The sequence below is a fragment of the Pempheris klunzingeri genome, chromosome 2 (genome assembly GCF_042242105.1).
Source record: "Pempheris klunzingeri isolate RE-2024b chromosome 2, fPemKlu1.hap1, whole genome shotgun sequence".
NCBI lineage: Eukaryota > Metazoa > Chordata > Actinopteri > Acropomatiformes > Pempheridae > Pempheris > Pempheris klunzingeri.
This window is the reverse complement of record NC_092013.1, coordinates 22,294,469-22,318,141: the sequence shown is the minus strand read 5'-3', so window position 1 is coordinate 22,318,141 and position 23,673 is coordinate 22,294,469. Positions and strand designations below refer to the sequence as shown.

Genomic DNA, 23,673 nt, shown 5'->3' with positions numbered 1-23,673 from the left:
TTCATAGTATTCTGCCAGTGCTGTGGGTGAGATACTGTATGTGTTGTATAACCTGCAATATATGTTCTAACTGTCCCTCCAGATGAAGGGATGGCACAGAGTGATGGAGGGATGTGGATGGAGGAGAGTTTGGTATTTGCAGAGCAACAGTTCACACAACTGCAGGTAAACTGAGTGGACCAGAGGACAACAACTAATTCTTTACTCAGAAGTGAACACTGGTGGGAAAAATACAGCATCACAAGTCCTGTATTTAGAATTGTACCTAAGTAAATGAAAGTGTGAGCGCTGACTCTTCAGCTTTAGGGATTTTCTTTCCTTAAGATCAGTTGAGGGAGGAAAGAAAGGAAAAAGAAATGAAGTATACAAGGAGAGAAGCATAACATGATATGAGAGGGAAACTCCTGTGATCAATCAGAGGTCATGGTATGAATTTATCACATGTAGCCACACTGAATTGAATTTATATATGAATGGTGACTGATGAAATTTTTCTCCCTGTCTCTGGCTTCCTCTCCAGTCTCAAGATGTATCAAGGAGGAAGTTACTTCAGGCGCCAGGAGCTGCACTTCCCTTCCCCCCCATCAAGGTGGCTTTACTTTCGGATGAATAACCAGCTGCTGTTAGATGGCAGGGAGCAACTGCAAAATAAGAAACACCTTTCACAACAATCACACAGTCATGGGGATCATTTTAGTTCATGATGTATAATCTTTGCTCAAATGAAGTTCCAATCATCCATTATTGTACTTGCTTATTGGTCAGCTTTCCTAACACTAAATTGAAGCTCACCGGTTTAAACTAAGAAGCTGCCTTTGTCTACAATATTATTGCTAGATATTTTACAATTGTTAACCTCCGTTTGGTATTTATGCACGAGGTGTTATTTTTTACTTTTAAAGTAACTATGCCAGCAGCTTTCACCTGCTTAGAATCTTTGTGTTACCCACATACCCACAGATAATAAACTTATACCCATCCTCTAATCTGACCATGTCTACAAAAAGCAAAAGGATCTCACAGTTGACTGACCTACCAGGTGTTGTCAAACAATATTTTTGTCCCTGCCTCCCCCCACCAGGTGTTCTCCAATGGGGAGCCATGCATCCTGTTCCAGGCCAGGAAGCTGTCTCTCCGCTATGAGAAGCAGAAGCAGCTGGACCTAACTGAGAGAGCCTTTTCCCCACAGAAACTTGTCGACACCAGTCAGTCTGTTTGCCGCCAAGACAAGGCCACGTATGTACACCCGTCTGAATGACAAAGTCCAAGAGCAAGCAAGCAATCAAATCTATACATTTATATAGCACGCTCCATTAAAGGTTAAGCGCACTGTGCTGCACAATGTGTGAGCAACCATGGAAGGCAACAATAATCCATAACTGTGTAGGTACTTGCAGTGGGTGCCAGGTTCACACTGGTAGTAGTACTGTGAGTTAGTAAGTCCCATTGCTTGTGTGTGGTGTATTACCTTGTACAAAAGCATAGTAAATGTATATTTCTGGACATTTGTATGGTGAATTGACAGACCTGTGTCTACAAGTTATTATCTGAAATTGATTGCCTGTCTGTCTGTCTGTCTGTCTGTCTGTCTGTCCTCATCAGGCTAGTCATGAGGTTTGGAGATGTGGAGGACTTGAAAAGCCTGTCCATCAGGTTAGTTATGCCATCCGTCTGCCAATGTTCCACTAACATCTGATTTCATTATCAAGTCAAATGTGTGATCAAATATTATGTAAAGCGACGGCTATGCTGATAGCCTATTATAAAGTTTGAGACCTGTATTGTTTACATCCATGTTTGCTGTCTTTGGTGCAGTGTTGCATTACTACTTCCTGTTGATCAGTGGAGTAGTGTGACAAGGGGAACGTGGATTGCATTGCATCAAAAACTTCACATAGCACGACTACAAGTTAAAACCCCCACATGGTTCCTTTAAGGACAGCAGGTCTACAGCCATGCTAGCACTGCCTGAAAATTTCAATGTGAAGTTATGACTGACGGTGTCCTGACGTCCCACTGGTTTCAGACTGCAGCTGTCCAGCACTTTCTATGAGTCTTCGGGTCAGTGGTGGTTCTCGGTGGACAGCGTCTCTCTGCTCTACAATGTCTCTGAGGAAGCTGTGTTCAACGCCAGCGAGGTGTACGCTCCAGCCTCCTCCTCCTACCACTGCCTCCATGTCAGCAGCCTCCAGCGCCACAGTGCTCTCCTGCTGCCCGGCACTGATCATGCCCGCCGCTGGACCATCACCTTCACCAACTTCCAGGTACCTGGCTTGACCCAGTAGCTTACTGTCTGATATTTTCAAAGAAAAAATAATTATAATAAGTGAGAAATAATTATCATCAGTCTTTAAATTTACCATTCATTACACCCCTCCATAGTGATATAGTGAATATAGTGATGGTAAAAAACCAAACTGTTCTGCTCTTTGTTTTGAACTCTTTTCTTATGCACCTTGACTCCACAGATGATTTCTTTCACTGAGTGTTTGTACAACAATGACAATGAACTTGAATTTGTAACTGTCACAATATGAATTTTACCGTCTTAGTAATTTTCAAAATGTCTCCCTCCCCAGATTCAGGCCTTCAACGTCACCTCTGGTAAATTTTCTCCTGCGAGCGATTGCGCCACCTTCCTGACGCCGGCCATCCTAATGGGCCTCATCACTTCCCTCATCCTTCTGCTGGTCCTGGCCTACGCCCTGCACATGGTCATCCACCTGAAACACATCGAGCATGACGACGAGCACAAGGCCGACGTCTACTTCCCCCAAAACCCTGAACAGCCTGAACAATGCTGTGTGGAGAGCGTTGCTGAGAAAAACATTCTGTAGTGTAGCCAAGAAGATAAAAAGACATTGTTAAGACACACACTTCTAAAAGAGACACGGCTGATTTGATGCTCACAACTGGCACCATACCTCCGGTGTGATGGAACATTTTCAGCTCAGGATTAGATTTTTTTAAATATATATTTTTAGTGTTTTTTTTTTAATTGCCCATTAGTGAATTTCTGCATTTGTCTTTATAACAAATTTAATAAAAATACAGAAAAAAATCTATTGCATGTAAATTTGGGCTGAATCACAAGTGTGTATCAGTGCTGGTGGTGATGTTAGCTGTCAATCATGCAAGTAGGCCTTATAATGTGCACACAAATGGGAAATGGGATTTCAATGTAATTATTTAAATCAAATATTTGCAGGCACAGTCTTCGATAGATATGAAGGCCTGGACACATGTGGGGGCATTTATCAGCACTGTGAGCAGAATTAAGAATACCCTGAAGGGCCGCAAGACACTTCATGCTTAAGTACATAAGATATTATGAAATAAATAAATAAATCATGTGAGTAAATACAGACCAAAATTGTGAAATAAGCCAATATATATTTCTAAAATATTTATTTTTATATTAAGAAAATTTGCTATTCAACATATAAAATGTCTCAGCAATTTTGAAACCCACTTTGACAATGAGGAACAAGACAAAAATCTCTTACACTGTTACACATTTTTACGTACACAAGCTACACAAAACAAAGGTTTGCTTGTAATATGCGCACAGATGGGAAGCTGTTCACTCTCTTATTATCTTGGCTTGGTCCTCCCCACTCTGATAGAGGCTACTTTCTGTTAGTATCTTCAGTGTCTGCAAGACAAAGGGCTCATTAGCAAAAGATCAACATCTTCAGGTGACATCAGGATGGGCAAAAAAGCCTCATTAGACAATGAGGCCAAAGTTCAGTAGGTTAAATGTTGCATTGTTCAGCGTGATCAAACATAAGGGAAATAAACATGATTAACTGTGCACGAGCAAACACATTTCCCTCACACAGTTCATTGTTATGAAATGTTATTTCATCCTGCTTCTTTTCACAACAACAGTTCATTATTGCAGGCAAAGTTTGTTAGAATTTATTTCAAATTGGCTATTGATGATTTGGTCTAAATCACAGAACTGGCGTTGTAACAATGAAATAAAAGTGACGCATCATAAACAGTGTTTTGTGAAAAGAAGCAGGATGAACAACACTGTGTGACACCTCCTGTCCAGTAGGCGGCAGTGCTGCGTGTGGAAGCATCCGAGCGGCCATATTTAACAGAGGAGCACAGAGAAGGAGAAGCCAACGGTGGCTTCATGGGAAGTACTGACAGTTTATGTACCATTTTTTGTCGATACAGTGAAGTACAGTTTATTTAAAGCAGCACTTTGGTCTCTGCAGCCTGTGTGTTGATTAGTTTTCAACCCAGACATCTGGAAGTTGAATTAAACTCGTCGGTTTTCTCTTCGCATTAGCTCTACTGGTTAGCATACTGGCTAACCACTGTGTTTGGAGGACGAGGTGACGTCAGGTATCCCCCCCCTCCGGGACCACCTACCCCCCCCCGCCGACCCTTAACTTTCCCGTCGTAGTTCATCGTGTCCTCTTCCTGCTGCCGGGGACTTGATGTTCAACCACCTCTCCGCTGCTCTCACGCTGCTCCCCCGCCGCCTGCTCTCCTCCTCACCGAGGACTTGGACCAGAGCCTTCCGCCGCCTCCCCGGCAGGATGGAGCCGGTCGTGGTGCGATGCCTCCCCGGTGAGCCCAAGCTAACCATCTCCTTCCGTCTGGACGGCAGCCACAAGCACATGCTGCGGGACCAGGACGAAGCTCTGGGCAAAGTCCTGGCCCGGATCTCCAATGGCATCGCCAAGCCCAAAGGGAAGGCGAAGAAGTCGAAGAGGAATAAGGAACAGCAGCCGTGTGAAACCCCGGAGGCCGCTGTGGTGAAGCTGTACTACGGCGGGGACGAGGTGCCGGACACGGTGCTGAACTCGGAGGCGTGGCGGGACGGAGCCGAGCTGCAGGTGGGAGACGTCAGATACTCGGTCCGGAGGAACGCTCCCACTTTGACCACCGCGGAGCTGCCGGTGTCCCTGCTGGCCGGGTTCCCCGTCTGCCCCAACCTGGAGGTGGAGTTTGGAAACCTCCAAGACTGCGAGTTCACTTGGTACAAAGAAACGACCCCAAAGACGAGGTAACGACACTGGAAAGTAGGTGTTACTGACAGAGTTTGTGCTGAGTAAAGCCCCGCAGTCCAACAGTCCGACCTGTGTGAAGGTGAACAAGCTCTGAGGCCAGGAGAGGTGTAGAGGTGGGGATGGTGTGGATGGTGTGGAGGTGTAGAGGTGTAGAGGTGTGGATGGTGCTGTCTTTGTTGGACTGCGACAGAAATACCTTTTTTTCATTCTGCACTCCATAAGTATGTTAATGGAAACAAAACAACATGTTATCAATATGTTTCCTCCCACTTTGAGGGAAACCAGCTTTATATTTATATACATTTCTTTTTCTTTAGTCTTTGTTGTTTTTTAATTACAGCACAGGCGATGATACATGAGCTGATATTAGTATTATCACACATGTCTGGCATCAGGACATATCTTGGCTGAGAAAACAAAAGTAATACGTAAGTGCCAAAGATGTGTTTAAGGTCATTTAGAAACTTTTTCAGCTCCTCTCTGCTTGATATCATTGATAATCGATTATCAGCCGTTAAGTAACACAAGCATAATGGATATATATGTTGTAGGTAATCTGGAAACAGTCACTCCAGTCCATGCATGGTTTGATCACCAAATAGAGCTGACAAGTTTATTTTTACACTATAAAATGTCTGCTGGTCACTGTCTGCCTGTGTGTTATCATCATTATTTTAAACTATCAATATGGGTGTCTGCCTCAACAACCCAGCATCAGTCTATAGGCTATCATCAAAAGTGATGTTTGCTCTAACATCAGAATCAGAATTACTTTAATAATCCCCAGGGGGAAATTGCTTTTTGTTACACACAGCTCCAAAAGAATAAGAATAAACTTCAAACACGAAAGTAATAATAATGATAATAATAATGATACAAATAATACCACTACTATTAATAATAATATATAACAACATGTACACTCAGAGTGAGGCGCTGTATTATATAATAATAAAAATAATAATGATACAAATAATACCACAACATGGGAGAGTAATGATCCATCCATTCATTGTCTATACAGCTTATCCTTAAGACATTAGGCGATGGCCGTGGTACATCCTGGACTGGTCGCCAGTCACTCACAGAGCCAATTCTTAGAGACAGACAAACTATTCACAAATACGAGCAATTTAGAGTCACCAGTTAACTTAACTATTAACCTATCAGTGCTGTCTTTGGACTGTGGGAGGAAACCCGAGTACCCGGGAAAAAACCCACGTAAGCGTGGGGTGAACATGCAGACAGTGACACAGTGAAAGGCTCCAGGTTGAAACTGCAAACCAGCCGGCCAACAGATTTAAACCTGGAACCTTCTTGCTGTGAGGTAACGGTGCTAACCACTGAGCCACTGTGCTGCCCGGGGTAATGATACAATGATTCATTATTAGGATTATTAAAGATGATGATGATCATGGAAGCTAGTGTGGAAACATGAGGACACAGAGGCACAATTAACTTTCTCCATAGAGTAAAAAATACCGTATATACCTAATACTTTTTACACGACTGTGCAAATGCAGGTTGTTGTGAATTAAACTGGTTTGGCCAAATAAAACAATTTAAATTTTCAAATTTTAGTGGAAGAAGTTGTGGGACATTCAGCACCTTTTGACCTAATCTTTCCTCCCGTTGTTCTTGTCCTAGCCCTGAAGCTGCTGGAGAAGTGTCAGATCAGGACAGCGGTTGGACAGAGATCGGACGTGGAAGAGTCCACGTCCCGTCCAATCAAGACATTGGCTGCAGGCTCAAACTGCGCTGCACTCCCAAAGATGGAGGACGCAGCGGCGTGACCAAGGAGCTGGTCTCTTCAGGAACCGTAGAGGCCGCACCAGGCGTCTGCACGTTCGACAACCGGCACGCATACACTGTCAAAGAGGCGGAGTGGCCGTCTGTGAGGGTGGTGTCGTACAACATCCTGGCTGATGTCTACGCCCAGACAGAACTGTCCAAGACTGTTCTTTACCCCTACTGCGCCCCCTACGCCCTGCAGCTGGACTACAGACAGAACCTGATCAAAAAGGAGCTGGCTGGGTACAACGCTGACATCATCTGTTTGCAGGAGGTCGACAAAGGTAATTAGAGCTGAAAAGATTAGCTGACTGACAGGAAGTGAATGAACAGCACTTCTCCTCTACTATGTGGTGAATGTGTGAGTCTGCTTTCTGACGGTCTTCATGTTCTCTGGGCTCTTCAGGGGTGTTCGCGGACATTCTGACGCCGGCTCTGGATGCCTTCGGTATGGACGGTGTGTTCAAGATCAAAGAGAAGCAGCACGAAGGACTGAGCACTTTCTACCGCAGGTCAGGTCTGCCAGCCAGAATCTGACAAAAATGTTTGTTTGTCTTTTCTCAGTGTTGTCTGATGCAGCTACAGTTGTGCGCTCCTGATCTTTGCACTCATTATTTGATCGTCTCTCTTGTGGGAGTGACAATCCCCTATAGCCATCTACCAATGATACACATTGGTCTTTATGGACTGGGCATCGTTTATTATTCATTTATTCAGGATGTGGAGAGACACAACATTGTTTGAACATGTGGTTAATGATGCACATTTTCAGTTTTCCCCTAGAAAACTTCACTGTTGCACTTGGTTGCTCACCTGAAAAGTGACAGAAGTAGTTGTGTTGAGAATAAAAATTAGAGACTCAAAACCCTGGTTTTCTCATCTCAGCAACATGAACATGGCATAAATGTCTGATTGTTGATACCGAGATGGTGGGACACAGCCGCTCAATCCAGCTTCAGAAAGGGTTTAATTTTAAAGCTACCTGAGTCAAAGCTGATCATCCAACTGGCTGTTTCTGTCCCGCCCCCACACAAGAACACCGCACCAGTGCTGCAAGCAGATTCTCTCTGTTTTCTTTCACAGATATTTTGTAACTGAACAGTTAAGGTGACATGATATTCAACAGTTTAAATCCAGGATTAAGTCAAGTAACTTAAAAATGTCATCATGTTGTCCTTTTAGGTCAAAGTTCCAGATGCTGAGCCGCCATGACATCATGCTGAGCGAAGCGTTGACCTCTGACCCCATCCACTCTGAGCTGCTGGAGAGGGTTTCTGCTAACAGCGCCCTGAAGGACAAGATCCTGCAGAGGTCCACCGTCCTGCAGGTACTGTTGTTTGTCTGCTGTACTAAATCATTAGATTTGTGCAATTTTCAGACAGTTTAATAGACTCAATAATTCATCAAAAAAAAACAGACTAATCAGTAACAAAAATTGTCATTAGTTGCAGACCCGGTGTGTTAAACCCTTGGCTTTGGTCCCTTTGTGAATCTGCGGTATGACATTTTTTTGTAGGTCAGTGTGCTTGAGGACCTGAATAAACAAGGCAGGAAGGTCTGTGTGGCCAACACTCACCTGTACTGGCACCCGAAAGGTAGAACAACTCATTCCTCTGTATGCTCACTGCTGAGTCACTGATTTAAAAAAAAAAAAAAAAAAGCAGAGAGATGATCTTTACGCTCAGTCTGCGCAGGAACACATTTCTAAAACCGAGTTTGTTTCCTTTGAAGGAGGGAATATCCGCTTGGTTCAGATGGGTGTGGCTCTGCGACACCTGAGTCATGTGATCAGCGAGGTTGCCCCTGGAGCCCCTCTGATCTTTTGCGGTGACTTCAACTCCTCCCCGAACTCAGGTAACTGCACGTCTGAAGCCGAAGCCACGAACGAAGCTCACACGTCTGATTTTCCAAAATGGACTTCCTGTTTCCGTGCGAGCTGTGTGAAGTCATTGTGTATCTCCTCTCCCTGTCTGAAGGTGTGTTCCAGCTGATCAGTGAGACCGCCGTTCCTGTGCAGCACCCAGACTGGAGCAGCTCGGGGCCGGAGGAGTCCTGCAGTATGGAGCTGCTGTCTGCTTTTCCCCCACTGCTGAGCGCCTGCAACCTGCCGGCCTACACAAACTACGTGGGAGGATTTCACGGCTGCCTGGACTACATCTTCATACAGCCGGACAGCATGCAGGTACTAAAGCTGGCACTGACACTGCATATACTGCTACTGAATCAATGAATATAATTATTCAGACACATCAGGCTCCCGTATCCCAAAATGGAAACACAACAAATACACAAACACACACAGCTGTTTCGTTTAGTGCCAAACACTGTGTATTTTATCCAGCTCATAAACCAATCCATATAGAACAGAGTCTGAGGAATCGATCTATCATATGTTACTTTTCTCCTCCTGTCCGATGCTTTAGAAAGATATTCAGAAAATACAAAAACACAATCAAAACATGTACTCAAGTAAAGCCCCATTTTCAATTCCTATCAAATCTAAATCAGGAATATGAGCTTTTTAAAACTACATTTGTCTTAAATCATGAAATAAAGGACCGTATGAAATGAAATGATATCCATTCTCTACCTCATTTAGCTCACAGTATTCCCAGATTCTCTCCTCTTCAGTCCTTCCTGCTTCAGTATGCTGTGGTAATAAGCCAACTGTGCACAGAGTGATCTCTGACTTTAAGGCAAATTACAATCTACATATTTTTCACATTTGTAATCTTTATTAAAGAAGACATGTTCATTTTTCGACTCATACTTCTATTTGGGGGTATTATCAGAATACGTGTCCGTGCTGTGAGGTTACTTTTCTTATACCGGGTTTGGCTGCTGCACCTACTTTCACCCTCTTCCTGAATACTCTGTTTTCGCTCCCGTCTATTTTGTGGAAACCAATAATTGATGTGTTCTGAGTTTGTCACAGCACTGAAAAATGTGTTATTAACCATCTATTCAAATTTGAATGATTAAAAGAATCGCCATATATGAAAAATTAAGTTTCAAAATGGTGACAAAATAAGCAGCATTCTCTGCTCTGAGACGCTGAGACGTCCTTTTGAGGGCACTGAGACCTTCAAGGTTGCTGTTTGCCGTCTCCCTCCTCGTTTGTCTGTTTTAATCTGTTCATTCTCTGATTTCTTTCACAGTCTCACTGGCACTTTAGTAGGGTCGCTAAGTTTAGATCACTTCACACTTGATATGTTTATTTCAAACCACCCTTGCCGTTGGCGGTAGCCTTGTTAGCATGCCCTGTTAGCTTAACCTTGCCAGGCCTACCAGTTTAGGCTTTTTCACCACAGTCAAATCAACCTTAATACCCAGTGTGGATGGCTGGTGTTGACTGCTCCACTGTTGCAGGGGGGCCTGAGTCTCTTTAACATCTACTGGGGGGGTTTGTCTCTGTCCATTGCTCGTGGGCCAGTGGAGCTGAGGAGGGCTGAATGAAAACCAGTTTGCACATAGAAGGAGTAACTGCAGCAGCTGCTGCAGACCACACCTGTGCTAGCAGGCCTGCCAACAAGCCTGCAGCTAAAACTGTGGAGTCCCTGTGATATCTAATGTATGTAACAGAGAGAAGCTTCTGTAACCCAGGGACACGTCTGTAGAGGAGACACACTGCCTGGAACAGTGGAGCAGTCAACACAAGCCATCCTAACACTGGTTATCAAGGTTTGGTTGACTGCAGTGAAATATCTAAAATGGCTAGGTTAGCACTGGCAGCCACTGTTTGCTGCTGTGTTGCAGCCAGGCCTTCCAAAACAGGAGCGCTCTAGTTTTTATATAGCGCTGAGGGAGGACACATAGTCAGCAGGCTCCAGTACAGAGCAATTGTACATGGCAGTATTACAAGTACAATTACTAAAGGTTACAGCAGCTCATTATATATCAGGCCACAAACCTGCACTTCTATATTAAGCCACTTATCGAAAGTTGTAGCTGGTTTAACCTCACATTTTAGTCTTTTTATCTTGTGTTTACACCATGTGTTCAGTCTAGACTGAGAATGTCTTACTGACTTACTGTACTTCTTTCTTATCATATAACAATGAATAGCTAAAGTCTGTTTAGCAACACAATCATATATCCTTCGCAGCTCGTATTTATTCTCTGCATATATCTACAACACAACTTCATGGCCTGCACGTTTGGTTGCGCAAAATAGTCTCATCCAACACAGATGTTACAGATGTTATAGTAGTCACATGATCAGATTAGAGACAGACATTAGCTAGGCAGCTAGCATAACGCTACATCAACAGAGGTTTAGCTACGCAGCTAACAACAAACTTTCAGCGAGTAGGGTGATGAAAGCGCAGCACTCACCAGCAACATTCAGTGTCCGGCCGACCTGCTCACATCAGGAGCTTCTCTGTCTCTGTGGTGATCATTTTCTTGGTTACCAGGGCGATGAGTCATGCGGCTCCCTCCCTAGCCAGTATATGATTGGCTGCCTGAAAGGAAGCAATGGTCCTCTCTCTGAACAGAGAGAAAATCCAGAATCCGCTGGACGAAAGTTTTCTTCCAGCGGATTCTGGATTTTCTGGATTCTGGAAAATGAATAGATGTGATGATCTAAACAGGAGGCTAATGCGTGTGTGTGTGTGTGTGTGTGTGTGTGTGCGTGTGTGTGTAGGTGGAGCAGGTGATACCTCTGCCCACCCACCAGGAGGTCACCACCTACGAGGCTCTGCCCAGCGTGGCTCACCCCTCCGACCACATCGCTCTGGTCTGTGACCTGCGCTGGGATGCCTGACCTCTGACCTCACAAGACGGTGGAGAACCTGCACATACAGTCTGACTTGTGTTCCTGCAGGTTAACGGATGATTAATGGAAGACAACAGAAATGTGGATGAGCAGAAAAATCATCTGAACTAGAGAACTATCTGAAATGACAATATGGCTGAAATGTTGTGATTAATTTCACATGATTACAATGATTAATGAGATTTTATTACTGATATTCAGTGTTGGGGTTGTTACTGGAAAAATAATTAAGTGCACATTGCTGTTATTTTTCTTCAAAGTAATGAATTACTTTGGAATAGTCCCAACAGATTTGGGTAATGTGTCTCCTGTTGGCTCTTCCTCACCCTGTGGGACTGTTGGCTTCAATACCCGATGACATAGTTGATGAATGAATATTAACATTTTTTAATAAAAGTATTTATTACTGTCAAATACGGCCAAATAAGTTGCTGTGTGGTTCTCTGATTCTTTTTTTAAAATAAAGTTTGAGTTTACAGTTTTTAAGCCCACACGCTGCTGTCTTTTAATTTCTTATACTTCCACTTAATGCTTAAAACACTTAAAGTTTCCATGGAAACGGTGTTACACCAATAGTGATGAAGCGGATGGAGAACAGGAAGTACATAAATAGTAGTCTATGGGCACGATTGATACCCGCCTTCCTTCGCCACGCTGTTTTTCTCTGATTGGTCAGAAGTGGAGAAGAGGCGGGCCCACAGTGTTTGGGACATACCATTGTGTCGTATGTCAGGGGAGCACAGAAATGTGTGAATAAAGGTTACGGAAAATGTGGGGCAGCCGTGACGATTTGGCCCATTTTTCGTCAGGAGAAAATAATGACAAATAAAGATAAAACATGGCACATTATTTTGTTGCACTAAGGGCAGATTTGCGTTTTGCACTCCAGGCTCTGGCGGATTGTGACAACCCCGAGTCAGTGACAGCAGTGTGAGGCAAACCGGCAAGTTCGCCAGAGTTAGCTCGTTAGACCGGAAACCGATTGATTTGGCCTTTAAAATTAAAGCAGAAATCACCCCTTTTCTTGCTTTTCCTTGAGGTCTTTTTCAAATGAAAACATAAGCGTTCAGCAATAAGCAATACGTGTGGATATGACATGGAAATTAGGATAAACTAATAGCAAAAAACTAACCGTTGGTGATTATAGTTTGGATTTGCTGGTGCAATTATATCAAAGCTTAAACCCATATCAGTTTTTTCCTGTTGTCTAATTGTCAGTTACATTATTTGGAAGAAGTTGATCAATAAGTTATATATTTTTCTCTTGGTGATTGTAACTGTATGTAATTGTAATTAGTTATCCTGTGTTGTGTCAAATGCCATTTTTGGGGACAGGACACATCAGACCAATGTAATAGAAACAGTGTAGATGCTGATCGATAAAGACTTTGTGTTGCCTCATGTTTCCATATGACTTCTGTGTAACATTGCACTTGAACACACTACAAAGAGTATAGTAACATGCTTGTTCATGTCTGTGAGAGGACATAACCAAGTCAGTAGTCTGTATTCCTGAACCAACAACACAGGTGATCACAGGTGATGGTTGACCAGTCAGTGATGATCCAATGACGACCAACTAGTCCTAGTCAGAGCACAGTAATGTCCTGAAGATAGAAATGCTACTACTACTACTAAACTTGCTAAAAAGTGGTCAGGTGGGGTTAACATGCCCTACATGCCCATTCAATTCTTATGATAAAGAATTGAATGAAAGAAAACAGATATCCCTGTTTGGCTCCAATAATCTCTGAAGTGATCATAATGATAATGTTTTATTACACTGACAGGCTGTTGAACAGGTTGATAAAAGAGGAGGTCGAAATACACTATCACAATATTTAAAACAACCGAACACAGTGTCTTTTATTTTGAAACTGTAAACCGGATATTTCCTGTGTCACGTTGTTTGACTTGACGCCTGTTAGAGGGACCGGAAACCAAACAAGGAGTTGGGATTTGAACGATCTTACGTGTCATTCCCAGAGTTTCAGTGATACAGAAATCTCCTGCAGACTTAAGCTGAACGGATCTCTGTAAGTTTCCATCCTCTTTATCTACTTCCACACAGACGGAGGACAGAAGCGGGATGTTATCTAGTCAGCGGGCCGCTTGTAGTTAAACTGCTGTAAATGAAGTCAGCAGTAAGTTAGCTAGCTTAGCTAACGTGAGTTAGCTACAACCACTGTGAGTTCATTTGTGTCAGAGTTCAAAACATAAGCCTGTCTGTGTTTGTCTCTTGGCTCATTACTTCCACTTTATACTCAAATATGCCAGCGTTCATTCAGAAATGGTCGCAATTTCACAGCAGAGAAAGCTGCACTGCTAAGACTGCTAAGTAAGTTAGCCGCTGGTGATGTGCCGAAAATAGAGGCTGCTTCAATTAGTGTTTCTCTCTGTGTGCCCTCGTTTTATCACCTCTGCTGGTTTGGTTGACACTACACAGAAACTAACATAAGTCAAGTACTTTAACATGAGCTTCGGTCAGACTTCCTCAAGGAATGAATGGACTCATGTGAGCTGAGGTGAAACCATGACCACAACCTGGACATGGATCATCAGGAGCACAGTGACTACAAATGTACAGCATCTGTCTGTCATGGGATCATCTGTTAAAGTGACTCTGTAAATCAAACATTTACAATCTAGTCTGTGAATTAAGCATTTGAGTTTCTTAGCAGTTCAAATCTTATTGCTGTGCTTGTTCACATCCTCACAGACTCCTCTGTCTGTCGTGGTAAAGCTTCAGGTTTAAAAAGCCTCAGGGGTCTTTTGACCCAAACAAGGATGCAACACTGTCAAGTGAGCTGCTCTAATTTCTGGTGACTTTGTTCAGGCCCTGTCAGTAGCACCTCCATCCGGCCCAAATATGAACTTTGTGCACAACACACTGAGGAGTTATCAATTAAAGGGAAACCCCTGAATAAATAAGTGGAGACAGAACGCTTCCTAAAGGATAAATCAGTTTGTTTTTAATGGCTGGAGAAACCTTCCCTGTTTAGCCCTGCTGCTAGCACACACAGATAAACCTATTAGGGGATCGCAGGGGGGACATGACCTGTTGAACAGTGGCTGTTCACACCCTCCTGAAGTTCTGTCATCACACTGAGGTTATCCCTGCTTGATTAATACCATCCAGTCCCAGTTTGTGCCTTTCATGTATTACTTCTGTTTTACTATTGAGCCACAGAGCAACAAAGCATCTGATTTTCTGAAAAGTAAATTCCCCAGAGATGTATGAAAAACCCAGAAGGCTGTTTAACAAAGCTTACCGCTGGTGGAGTCCTCAAAGAGTGAATGTGGTTTTTCCATCATTGCTTCGGAAAACAACTTGCAGGCCGGTTGGTGTCTCGTCATTGATGAGCTGTGGTCACCTTGGTAACGGTTGCTAACAACAGAAGCATGAAGGCTCTGATCCTGGTGGGGGGGTACGGGACCCGGCTGCGACCGCTCACCCTGAGCGTCCCCAAGCCGCTGGTGGACTTCTGCAACAAACCCATCCTGCTGCACCAGGTGGAGGCACTGGTCAAGGTACGGAGGAGGTGGAGCTCAGTGAGCTTCAACCCAGCTGCACTCCACATCCTGAAACTACCACAAGGAATCCCCAAAAGTCGGACGTCTTTAAAGTCCGACACACAGACGGCTTTAACCTCACCGCTGACCTCCTGTCTCTGTAGGTCGGAGTGGACCATGTGGTTCTGGCGGTGAGCTACATGTCAGAGCTGCTGGAGAGGGAGATGAGAGTCCAGGAGGAGAGGGTACGTATGATAAACCATCACGCTGTTCCAGCTGTGATACACATCTGCACACACCGAGTGTTTTAACAGTGTACAGGACCAGAGCGGTGGGTCGGTCCGTTACTTTCCTGAAGGGTTTGCATTTTATATATCACATATTTTTTCCCCACAGTGGTATCAGGTGACGCCGGTAGTTCTGGTTTTATACTCTGAGATTCGACCTCTGCCTCCACCACGTTACAAGAGAGGTGGATAGAATTTCGTTTGTCTCTCAAAGCATCAAACAGCATGACTTTTGAAAAACTGAAAAACATGTACGGCATGCAGGATGCATGCTACAGCGTTCTCTCTGGTGTTGTCTGAGACCAACTATTAATCCATACTGTTAATTAGTGAAAGTGGAGATTAGATAACAGATTATGTTGCCGTTAAGCTATCTAAATCCCCTCCACCCCCTTTTATTTTGAAGGGCAGAGATTCGTATAGGAAGTGATATCATTTCTAGCCAGATTTACCGTCCATCACACTCCCACTGCCCCCTATTTTCCTCCGTCCTGTGTTAGTGTGAGAACGTCTCTTGTTGCAGACTGGCTGGAGTAGTCCCGTTTACAGAGCCATGTCTGGGTACAAACACTGGGTTTCTTTCAGCGCACACAGAAGAGCATGAGAAGATATTTGCTTAATCTGACAAAAAGTGCACTGAATTAGAATCGCTAATTTAACTGAGTCGTCACTGTATGGTTTATTCATCCATCAGTCTTTTTGTCTGCTGCATGACTCCCTGAGAGTCGGTTTTATCCTTTGATATAAAGTATTTTCTTATGAAATCTACCTGGGATATTTTTTACAACACCTTTTTACTTGAACAGTAATCTTCAGGATTTGATGCTTTTCCCTCTCTTATATCATTGTGAAGTGAATATCTTTGGGTTTCGGTCAAACAAAACATCTAAAGATGTCAACCTAAACTTTGAAATTGTGGAAATTTACACAATTTTCTAAATCGTTAATTATTTTATCAGAAAGTCATCAGGTTGAGCAGCAATGTAGACAATCATTAGCTGCAACCCTAAAGTGGCTGAAGCTGAAAAATACTGAAAAGGGAGTATTTTGTTATACTCAGCACACACACACACAGTGCCTTGGATTTGTATCTAGTCTGATGTATTTGGGTGTCACAGAAATGATTATTGTGCTCAGTCAGCAATATCCTGAATGTTTCAATGTTTTCTCCTCAGCTTGGGATTCGTATCTCTCTGTCTCATGAGAAGGAGCCTCTGGGGACGGGTGAGTTTCTCTTCACTACACAGGAATCCAGACAGACAGAAAACTGTCTCTGTGCCACAAGAAAGAAAGTTTTAAAATTGTCCTGTGGTCAAAATGGTGAAACTGTTGGAAGTGCAGTATTGCAGGTCCAGACCAAAGGTCTGTCCACCTACTTTTGGCCGTGTAGTGTCATCACTGACCTGGACTAGAACCAGTTTAGGACTTTCCACATCCATTAGGATAAAAATGTGAAATGAACGTTTGTGTGTTCTTGCGTGCAGCGGGGCCCCTGGCGTTGGCTCGAGAGCTGCTGAATGTCGACAACGAGCCGTTCTTCGTCCTCAACTCAGACGTCATCTGTGACTTTCCCTTCAAAGACCTGCTGCAGTTCCACCGCAACCACGGCAAGGAGGGAACCATCGTGGTGAGACAGACAGATATACATACAGACAGACAAACAGACAGGCAGACAAGTCTTTCCTGAGGGAATCTGTTCAGGTCCAGGCTGACAACCGCTGCAGTCCACGTTTTGACTTTTATTTTACGGTCGTACTTTGGGTAATCAGGCCATAATTCAGTTTTAAGGAGAAAAAGGAAATTGGATATTGAAATGGCAAACTGATATTGTGAACTAGTAATTCTATAATAACTTTAGGCTTTTGGCCTGGAAAAAGGAAACTATAAATATGCAGTAAAGACCGGTTTAACTGGTCTTTATATATTGACTTTAATCTCGGTATAATGTGAAAACAGTTTGGTTTCTGTTGTGGTTTCACTTGTAAGTAAGATTTTATTGAAACAGCACCTTTTGAAAACAAAGTTGTCATTAAGATAATAATGTTGGACGGCACTTCAACACAGTCAGAGCTCCAACAGTCCAACAACTCAAGCAGCAAATACACTGTAGTTTTTGATATAAGACCGTGTGTGTGTGAAGGTGACGCGGGTGGAGGAGCCCTCTAAGTACGGCGTGGTGGTGTTTGAGACGGAAAGCGGCAGGATCCATCGCTTTGTTGAGAAACCACAGGTCTTTGTGTCCAATAAGATCAACGCTGGAATGTACATCTTTAATCCCAGCATGCTCAGCAGGATCCAGGTGGCTGACACACACACACACACACACACACACACACACACACACACACACACACACTGCCTCAAAGGTCTCATGAATTAAAGAGTAAATATTGAAGCAGTGGATATTTAAAGTTAACACTTTTTAGTGTTATATATTAAATATTTCTACATGTTGATGCGTAATGCGATCATTTTTTAAATACATTTGTGACTTTTGTGTGTGTGCAGCTGAGACCAACATCCATAGAGAAAGAGATATTTCCTGTCATGGCAGAAGAGGGACACCTGTACGCCATGGAGCTACACGGTAACTATCACTACACACTGACGTCACCGTGTTCCCAGTGATTTGATTTATTTATGTAAGAGACACTTTGGTAACACAGTAATGGAATGCACTGTGCCAAGCTGACCTGTGTGCTCGCTCTGGTCTCACAGTTCACAGCTCTGCCAGACGTAAGTGTTTGGGCTTTTCTTCACACCTGAACTCATGTAGTTCTGGAGGGGAATCGTTTGTAGAGCAGCACCGATACCAACAAAGCACGATATCTGAAACAAGAAGGAGCAGAAGTTTTCCTCCGCCCCGACCCAACGGGGCTGTTTCCAGATAAACCTGGCAAGACATTCTGTAGTGTTCAGATAAACACGATAACCAAAGCAGAGATAGAAATCTGGAATTGGTGCGTCTCTAGATCCTCATCCCTCTCTCAGAGCGATCAGCTTCCTCTGAAGTAGTGGAACCATCTAGCTTAGCAGTTAAACCTCCCTCCCGTCCTGTAGTCCAGGCAGGTGGACCGGTCCAAGTCACTGACTCCGGTTCAGCTCCTAGTGGCTTTGTTTCCCTCAGAAAACTCCATGAATCTGTGGTGAAACACAGATCAGCTCCCAACTGATAAAAAGGCTGTGACTGAACTATAAAAGCAGAAGATACTCAAACAGTTCATCAGCCAGATTTTTCAGTTCTTCAAAGCTGAAGGCTTCAAATTTAGTATCACGAATATAAATTCCATGCAGTATAAATGATTTCATGTTTCTTTTCCTCATATTTTTATTTGAGTTGAAGATAAGCAAACTGATAAATGAATAAATGTATATAAATATTTTATTGCTTGAATTTTATATATATTATATATTTTAATGCTTTTACTCTTTTATTTCATAATGGGCTCATTAACTTCAGGTGTGTTTTAAAGTCATTTTTGGGGGATTTTTCCCTTTATTAGACACAGGAAAACAGAAATGTGACAGGAAAGAGAGAGACGGGGGATGACACGCAACATCACCGCTTTACAGTGCAGTTTGTGAGAAGGAAACTCAGAAAGGTCAAATGTACCAGTAGGATTTAAAAAAACACCGATATGGTCCTTTAAATGTGTCTGCTGGTCATGTGACCACATTCTTTGGTACATCACCCTTTGCCAACCACAAGGAAACTCCTTTTGTGTCCTTGTTTCCATGGTAACTAACTGCTCTCATTGTCTGTATCTCTGTATACTGTTTGTTTTCCTGTCTGTCTGTCTGTCTGTCTGTCTGTCTGTCTGTCTGTCTGTCTATCTGTCTGTCTGTCTACCTGTCTGTCTGTCTGCAGGTTTCTGGATGGACATCGGTCAGCCTAAAGACTTCCTGACAGGGATGTGTATGTACCTTCAGTCGCTACGACAACACGCTCCTGAGAGGCTACGCACGGGGCCCGGTTTCCTAGGCAACGTTCTGGTGGTGAGTTCAGCTCGTTGGCGCTTCATTTCAAATAAAGACACCCGCACTAAATAGTAATCATCCGCCTTCGGTTTCCTCTGCAGGACCCAACGGCGCAGATTGGGGAGAACTGCACCATCGGCCCGAATGTCACCATCGGTGCCGGGGTGGTTGTGGAGGACGGGGTGAGGATAAAACGCTGCACCGTGCTGAAGGGAGCACGGGTTCGATCACACTCCTGGCTGGAGAGCTGCATCGTGGGGTGGAGCTCCTCAGTCGGCCAGTGGGTGAGTGCACGTAGGACCGAGGTCGGCATCCTTTTAAAGTGAAGATCACTTGTCTGAATCGACGAATCTGGTGTTCGCTGTTACTGCGGTTGTCAGATCCATGATTTCTTATTATAATCAGAAGAAATACATCATTCAATAAAAAAGACATTCAGCCAATGTCCACATTTTACACAACTTGACTACAGCAAGACAGAAATTCAAGAATCAAGCAGAATTTTAGCTCCATGTGATTGGGCCGGTCTGGTCCTGAGGCTTTGAAAGATTTCATTGACTCTGTATTTTGTTCATATGCCAAATGCTTTTCCTCCATCTCATCCCATGTTGGATGGGTAGATGCCTGTTAAGATTGTCGTCAGATGTGATGACTCCCCTCTGTGTCCTCAGGTCCGTATGGAGAATGTGACGGTGTTGGGGGAGGATGTGATCGTGAACGACGAGCTTTACCTGAACGGTGCCAACGTCCTGCCTCACAAATCCATCAACGAGTCGGTCCCAGAGCCACGGATCATCATGTAGCCTCGGGTGGAGGAGGAAAAAACCCAGCGCCTTTTTATACAAACTCGACCGAACGCCCATACTGTGCCAGAGAGAGAGAGGGACGAACGGACGGGTGGAGGAGAGAAAAAGGAACAACAGAAGGGTTTTGTTTTCTTTTTTTATTAATTTGGACCCGCTTTTTAGCCCTACTTGGCTGCACCGTCCATCAATCAGAAATGATGGCATGAGAATGAGCACATGTCAAAAAACAGCCCAGTCAGGAAGGTTTAGAACTCCTGTCAGAGCTGCAAGTAAAACATCAAAGACTAATGTCCCAAATGTGATAAATGGCAAATGTCACTGCTAATAGTAACTAATAGAGAAAAGGCGGTGGGGTTGATGTACCCGGGCTGGTTGTCTGTCAGATGGTGGAGGGACTAATACTGAGTGTATTTAGGGGGAGAGTGGGGTTTACAGAGCGATATGATCACTACTGTTTCGATTCACTATGCATTTACATTTCCTGGACAGCTGCAGAGAATCATTGAACAGGCACTTAAGGATCACACCACAGTCATGACTGGTGACACTGAGGTTCATAGACGGACATATTAAACACAGTGCAGTATCGGTTACAGTTAAAGTTGCATCGCTTAATTAGTCGACGGCCTTTTGGGGGCACCAGGACACAATGCTGGAAACACAACATTTACCATATAAAGTTGTTAACAAGAGCTGCTCATTAACACATCCAGCAGACACAGGAACATTATTATTATGTTTGTGTCAGTCTGATGAATGTAATTTGATCCAGTTTTTTTTTTTTTTTTTCTGAGAATATTGATTATCGCCGTTTTAATCAGTTATGGAGTAGGTGTTGAGTGTGTTTTGTTGCCTCGGTATATGTGACAGGTTTTTCTGTTCTTGCTTTGTGTCATGAAAACTGTGCGCTTGAATGCCAAACAGGTTACTGCTCTGTAAGAAGACTGAGAACAAAATGTAGCAGGCTTTTGACCACAAACTGCAGTTTATTAAGTACGTTTACAGATATTACAGATATTCTCCTCTGAATTCATGTATCGTTTCAACACATTTTCCATTTTCAAGAGTTTCCTTTAGAGCCCCTTAATGCTAATAAGATCTAGTTTGTGCTGGCCTCTAGTGGTTCATCTTCTCACCTCGCTGCAGTGACACACAGGTGTACTCCAGGACACTGTGACATCACTATTGGGTGTGGTTACAGATGCAACAGAAACAGGTTTGAAACTTTCACCCAGAGAAAACACTGAAACACAGCTTTTCAGCCCACTGTTAACTTACTCTTAAGACAGGTTAGCATGAATTTTCCTACTTCATTCTGATCTGATTGTCCAAATAAATCTTGATAAATAAATCAGAATCTTCAAATTAACAAATCCTGTGCATGACATACCAGGAAAAAGATTGTTTGATAGATGAAAATTTTGATGAAAGATGTTGCTGCTCTTTAACACTAGTGGGGTGCAAGAGTTAAGGTCTTGTTGTTCCCTCAATCTAAAGCATTTGTCTTCTGTATGGTGGCCATTTTAGGACATTTCAGGCTCAACTTCAGGCTCAGCTCAACTTCGGTTGGTCTAAGTTGTACTTTGTCATCACAGATGTACATCAGTTAATTACAGCTGCAGTATTAACACACAACTATTTGATGTTAACATGCTAATGTCATCATTTTGTGTTTAGCATGTTAGCTTGTCAGCGTGCTAAAGGTGGGGACCATGAATTTCTGAACCAAAGTTTGTGGCAAACCTGATATTTGCTAAGAGATGTCACTCCTCACCAAAGTGTCGGGTCAACAGACTGACCGACAGACTAACGGTGCTGAATCTGCCATCCGACGGTTTGATTAGGTATATTAATGAACATCAAGGGAAGAGTCTGTTTAAAACAGATTTCACTCATTCTGCTCAAATGAAGGGGATTGAATAACTCTGCCTCGTCATTTGTGTCATCCTTCTTGTAAAAAAGAAGTTGTTTTTGCATTTAAAAGGGACAACGCCAAAGCAATCATTGGTTCACCCCTACAGTTGAAGGTTTCTGGAGCTCGTCTCCACTGTCGTCCATGTTTTTGTCCCCTCAGTAGCTCAGACGCACAGAGGTACTGATGTGTCTTCTACAGTCGACTTATTGTTACTGACCACATGCAGCAGGGGACGTCAGCTGTTTGTTTCTCTGTCCAGATACTCAACAAAACTGATCTCTCAATCGAATGCAGTGGCTCCATGATGTTATGCAGTTAGTGCTAAGCAGTATTTAGAACACTGAACATGTTGAGGCTTTGAATGAATGAAGTAAATTCTTGTAATGAAGTCTTTTTTTAAGAGAATAATATAATCTACTGACCACATTCACATCTTGTCTCGTCTTTGTGTTGCTGATTGAATGTTGAAAGTGTCACTCTGCTCATTTTACTCATTTTACATAAGGTCCTCTTTGGCTCTGGAGGACAAAGTAACCCTGATGATGTCACAGCGATGTCATTAGGGTAATCTCAGTCAGAATTTCAATCAATCAATTTTTATTTGTATGGCGCCAATTCATAACAAATTATATCTCAAGATGCTTCGTTGAAGCTCAGGTTGCCCAGGTGTTTGGCCACGTCTATCAGAGCTCCTGAGAGCAGCTGTGGATCCTCCAGCAGGGGGCGCTGCTGGATTCTTTCCACTGCAGCCTTGTAGTTGAGCAGGAATGAGACGTCTTCAGCTCTCAGCTCCTCCTCTGTGGCTCTGATGGTGTCTGAAAGAGCTGCTGTGTCTCTGCTCAGAGCCTCAGTCTTCTCCTTCATCACCTGACTCTTCTGCTCCTCTTCCTCCCTCAGAGCAGAGATCCTGGCCTCCTCTTCCTCTTGTAGGAAGTGACGAAACTTCTTAAACTGCTCCTTAATCAGCCTCTCTGTGTTCTGGGCCTGGACCTTAATGTGTTCTGCTGTTTGGTCACAGTTTCCTTTAACTTGTTCAAAGAGCTTCAGTTTGTCCTGTAGGGGCTTCAGGGACTTCTGGAGCTCCTCTCTAAGATCCAGTGCAGCTTCATCAATCGGTCTGAATCTATGATTGATGTGTGTTTTTGAGTCCCGACAAACAATACACACTGGCTGCTGATGATCCAGACAGAAGAGTCTGAGTTTCTCAGACTGCAGAGAGCCTCAGAAGCTCTCTGATCTCTCCAGTAATAAGGCCTCACACAGGTGGATGACTTTTATTAAGGTGGATCACTTAATAAAAGTTTGTCTCAGTTTCCACCATAACTGCAGATCATCTTTACAGAAGCTGTGCCTGCAAGATGGAACAACAGGATCTTGAAAAATTTCATGGCACACAAGACAGGGATCCTTCTGTGCCTGAGAAAACATTTATATTGGAGTGAAGCAGCCGACAAGGACGTCAGCCAGCCAAGAAATTTGAAAGTTTTCCAGTACTTTGACTTGTAATTTAATCTAAAATCCCTGTTTATATTACATTTATCTATTTCTATATACAGATGGTAAATATTCATGGTGG

At 43.4% G+C, this 23,673-nt stretch overlaps 3 protein-coding genes across 3 annotated transcripts; all 3 read left to right on the top strand.

The window, feature by feature from the left end:
• The first annotated feature begins 106 nt into the window (after positions 1-106).
• Positions 107-2,905, top strand: atp6ap1la (ATPase H+ transporting accessory protein 1 like a). The gene is made up of 6 exons (XM_070840421.1): positions 107-165; positions 521-589; positions 1,082-1,236; positions 1,603-1,653; positions 2,027-2,264; positions 2,580-2,905. Exons 1-6 carry the CDS (start codon positions 112-114, stop codon positions 2,835-2,837), a joined length of 825 nt encoding a protein of 274 aa, XP_070696522.1. The 5' UTR covers positions 107-111; the 3' UTR covers positions 2,838-2,905.
• Positions 2,906-4,419: 1,514 nt separating this feature from the next.
• Positions 4,420-12,076, top strand: pde12 (phosphodiesterase 12). The gene is made up of 8 exons (XM_070840352.1): positions 4,420-5,026; positions 6,678-7,105; positions 7,228-7,333; positions 8,004-8,148; positions 8,338-8,416; positions 8,553-8,675; positions 8,798-9,003; positions 11,467-12,076. The coding sequence occupies exons 1-8, from the start codon at positions 4,455-4,457 to the stop codon at positions 11,584-11,586; spliced, it is 1,779 nt and encodes a 592-aa protein (XP_070696453.1). The 5' UTR covers positions 4,420-4,454; the 3' UTR covers positions 11,587-12,076.
• Positions 12,077-13,559: 1,483 nt separating this feature from the next.
• Positions 13,560-20,910, top strand: gmppb (GDP-mannose pyrophosphorylase B). Its single transcript, XM_070840398.1, has 10 exons — positions 13,560-13,634; positions 14,997-15,129; positions 15,276-15,356; positions 16,574-16,622; positions 16,883-17,025; positions 17,539-17,697; positions 17,907-17,985; positions 19,267-19,394; positions 19,478-19,660; positions 20,048-20,910. Exons 2-10 carry the CDS (start codon positions 15,001-15,003, stop codon positions 20,177-20,179), a joined length of 1,083 nt encoding a protein of 360 aa, XP_070696499.1. The 5' UTR covers positions 13,560-13,634; positions 14,997-15,000; the 3' UTR covers positions 20,180-20,910.
• The last annotated feature ends 2,763 nt before the right edge of the window (positions 20,911-23,673 follow it).

Bases quoted from the DNA above. Each gene is read 5' to 3' on its own strand.
- atp6ap1la (XM_070840421.1), top strand. From the start codon at position 112: ATGTGGATGGAGGAGAGTTTGGTATTTGCAGAGCAACAGTTCACACAA. The intron at 166-520 runs GTAAACTGAGTG...CTTCCTCTCCAG, and splicing joins AACAGTTCACACAACTGCAG to TCTCAAGATGTATCAAGGAG. The intron at 1,654-2,026 runs GTTAGTTATGCC...CACTGGTTTCAG, and splicing joins TTGAAAAGCCTGTCCATCAG to ACTGCAGCTGTCCAGCACTT.
- gmppb (XM_070840398.1), top strand. From the start codon at position 15,001: ATGAAGGCTCTGATCCTGGTGGGGGGGTACGGGACCCGGCTGCGACCG. The intron at 16,623-16,882 runs GTGAGTTTCTCT...TCTTGCGTGCAG, and splicing joins GAAGGAGCCTCTGGGGACGG to CGGGGCCCCTGGCGTTGGCT. The intron at 17,986-19,266 runs GTAACTATCACT...GTCTGTCTGCAG, and splicing joins GTACGCCATGGAGCTACACG to GTTTCTGGATGGACATCGGT.
- pde12 (XM_070840352.1), top strand. From the start codon at position 4,455: ATGTTCAACCACCTCTCCGCTGCTCTCACGCTGCTCCCCCGCCGCCTG. The intron at 7,106-7,227 runs GTAATTAGAGCT...TGGGCTCTTCAG, and splicing joins TTTGCAGGAGGTCGACAAAG to GGGTGTTCGCGGACATTCTG. The intron at 8,417-8,552 runs GTAGAACAACTC...TTTCCTTTGAAG, and splicing joins CCTGTACTGGCACCCGAAAG to GAGGGAATATCCGCTTGGTT.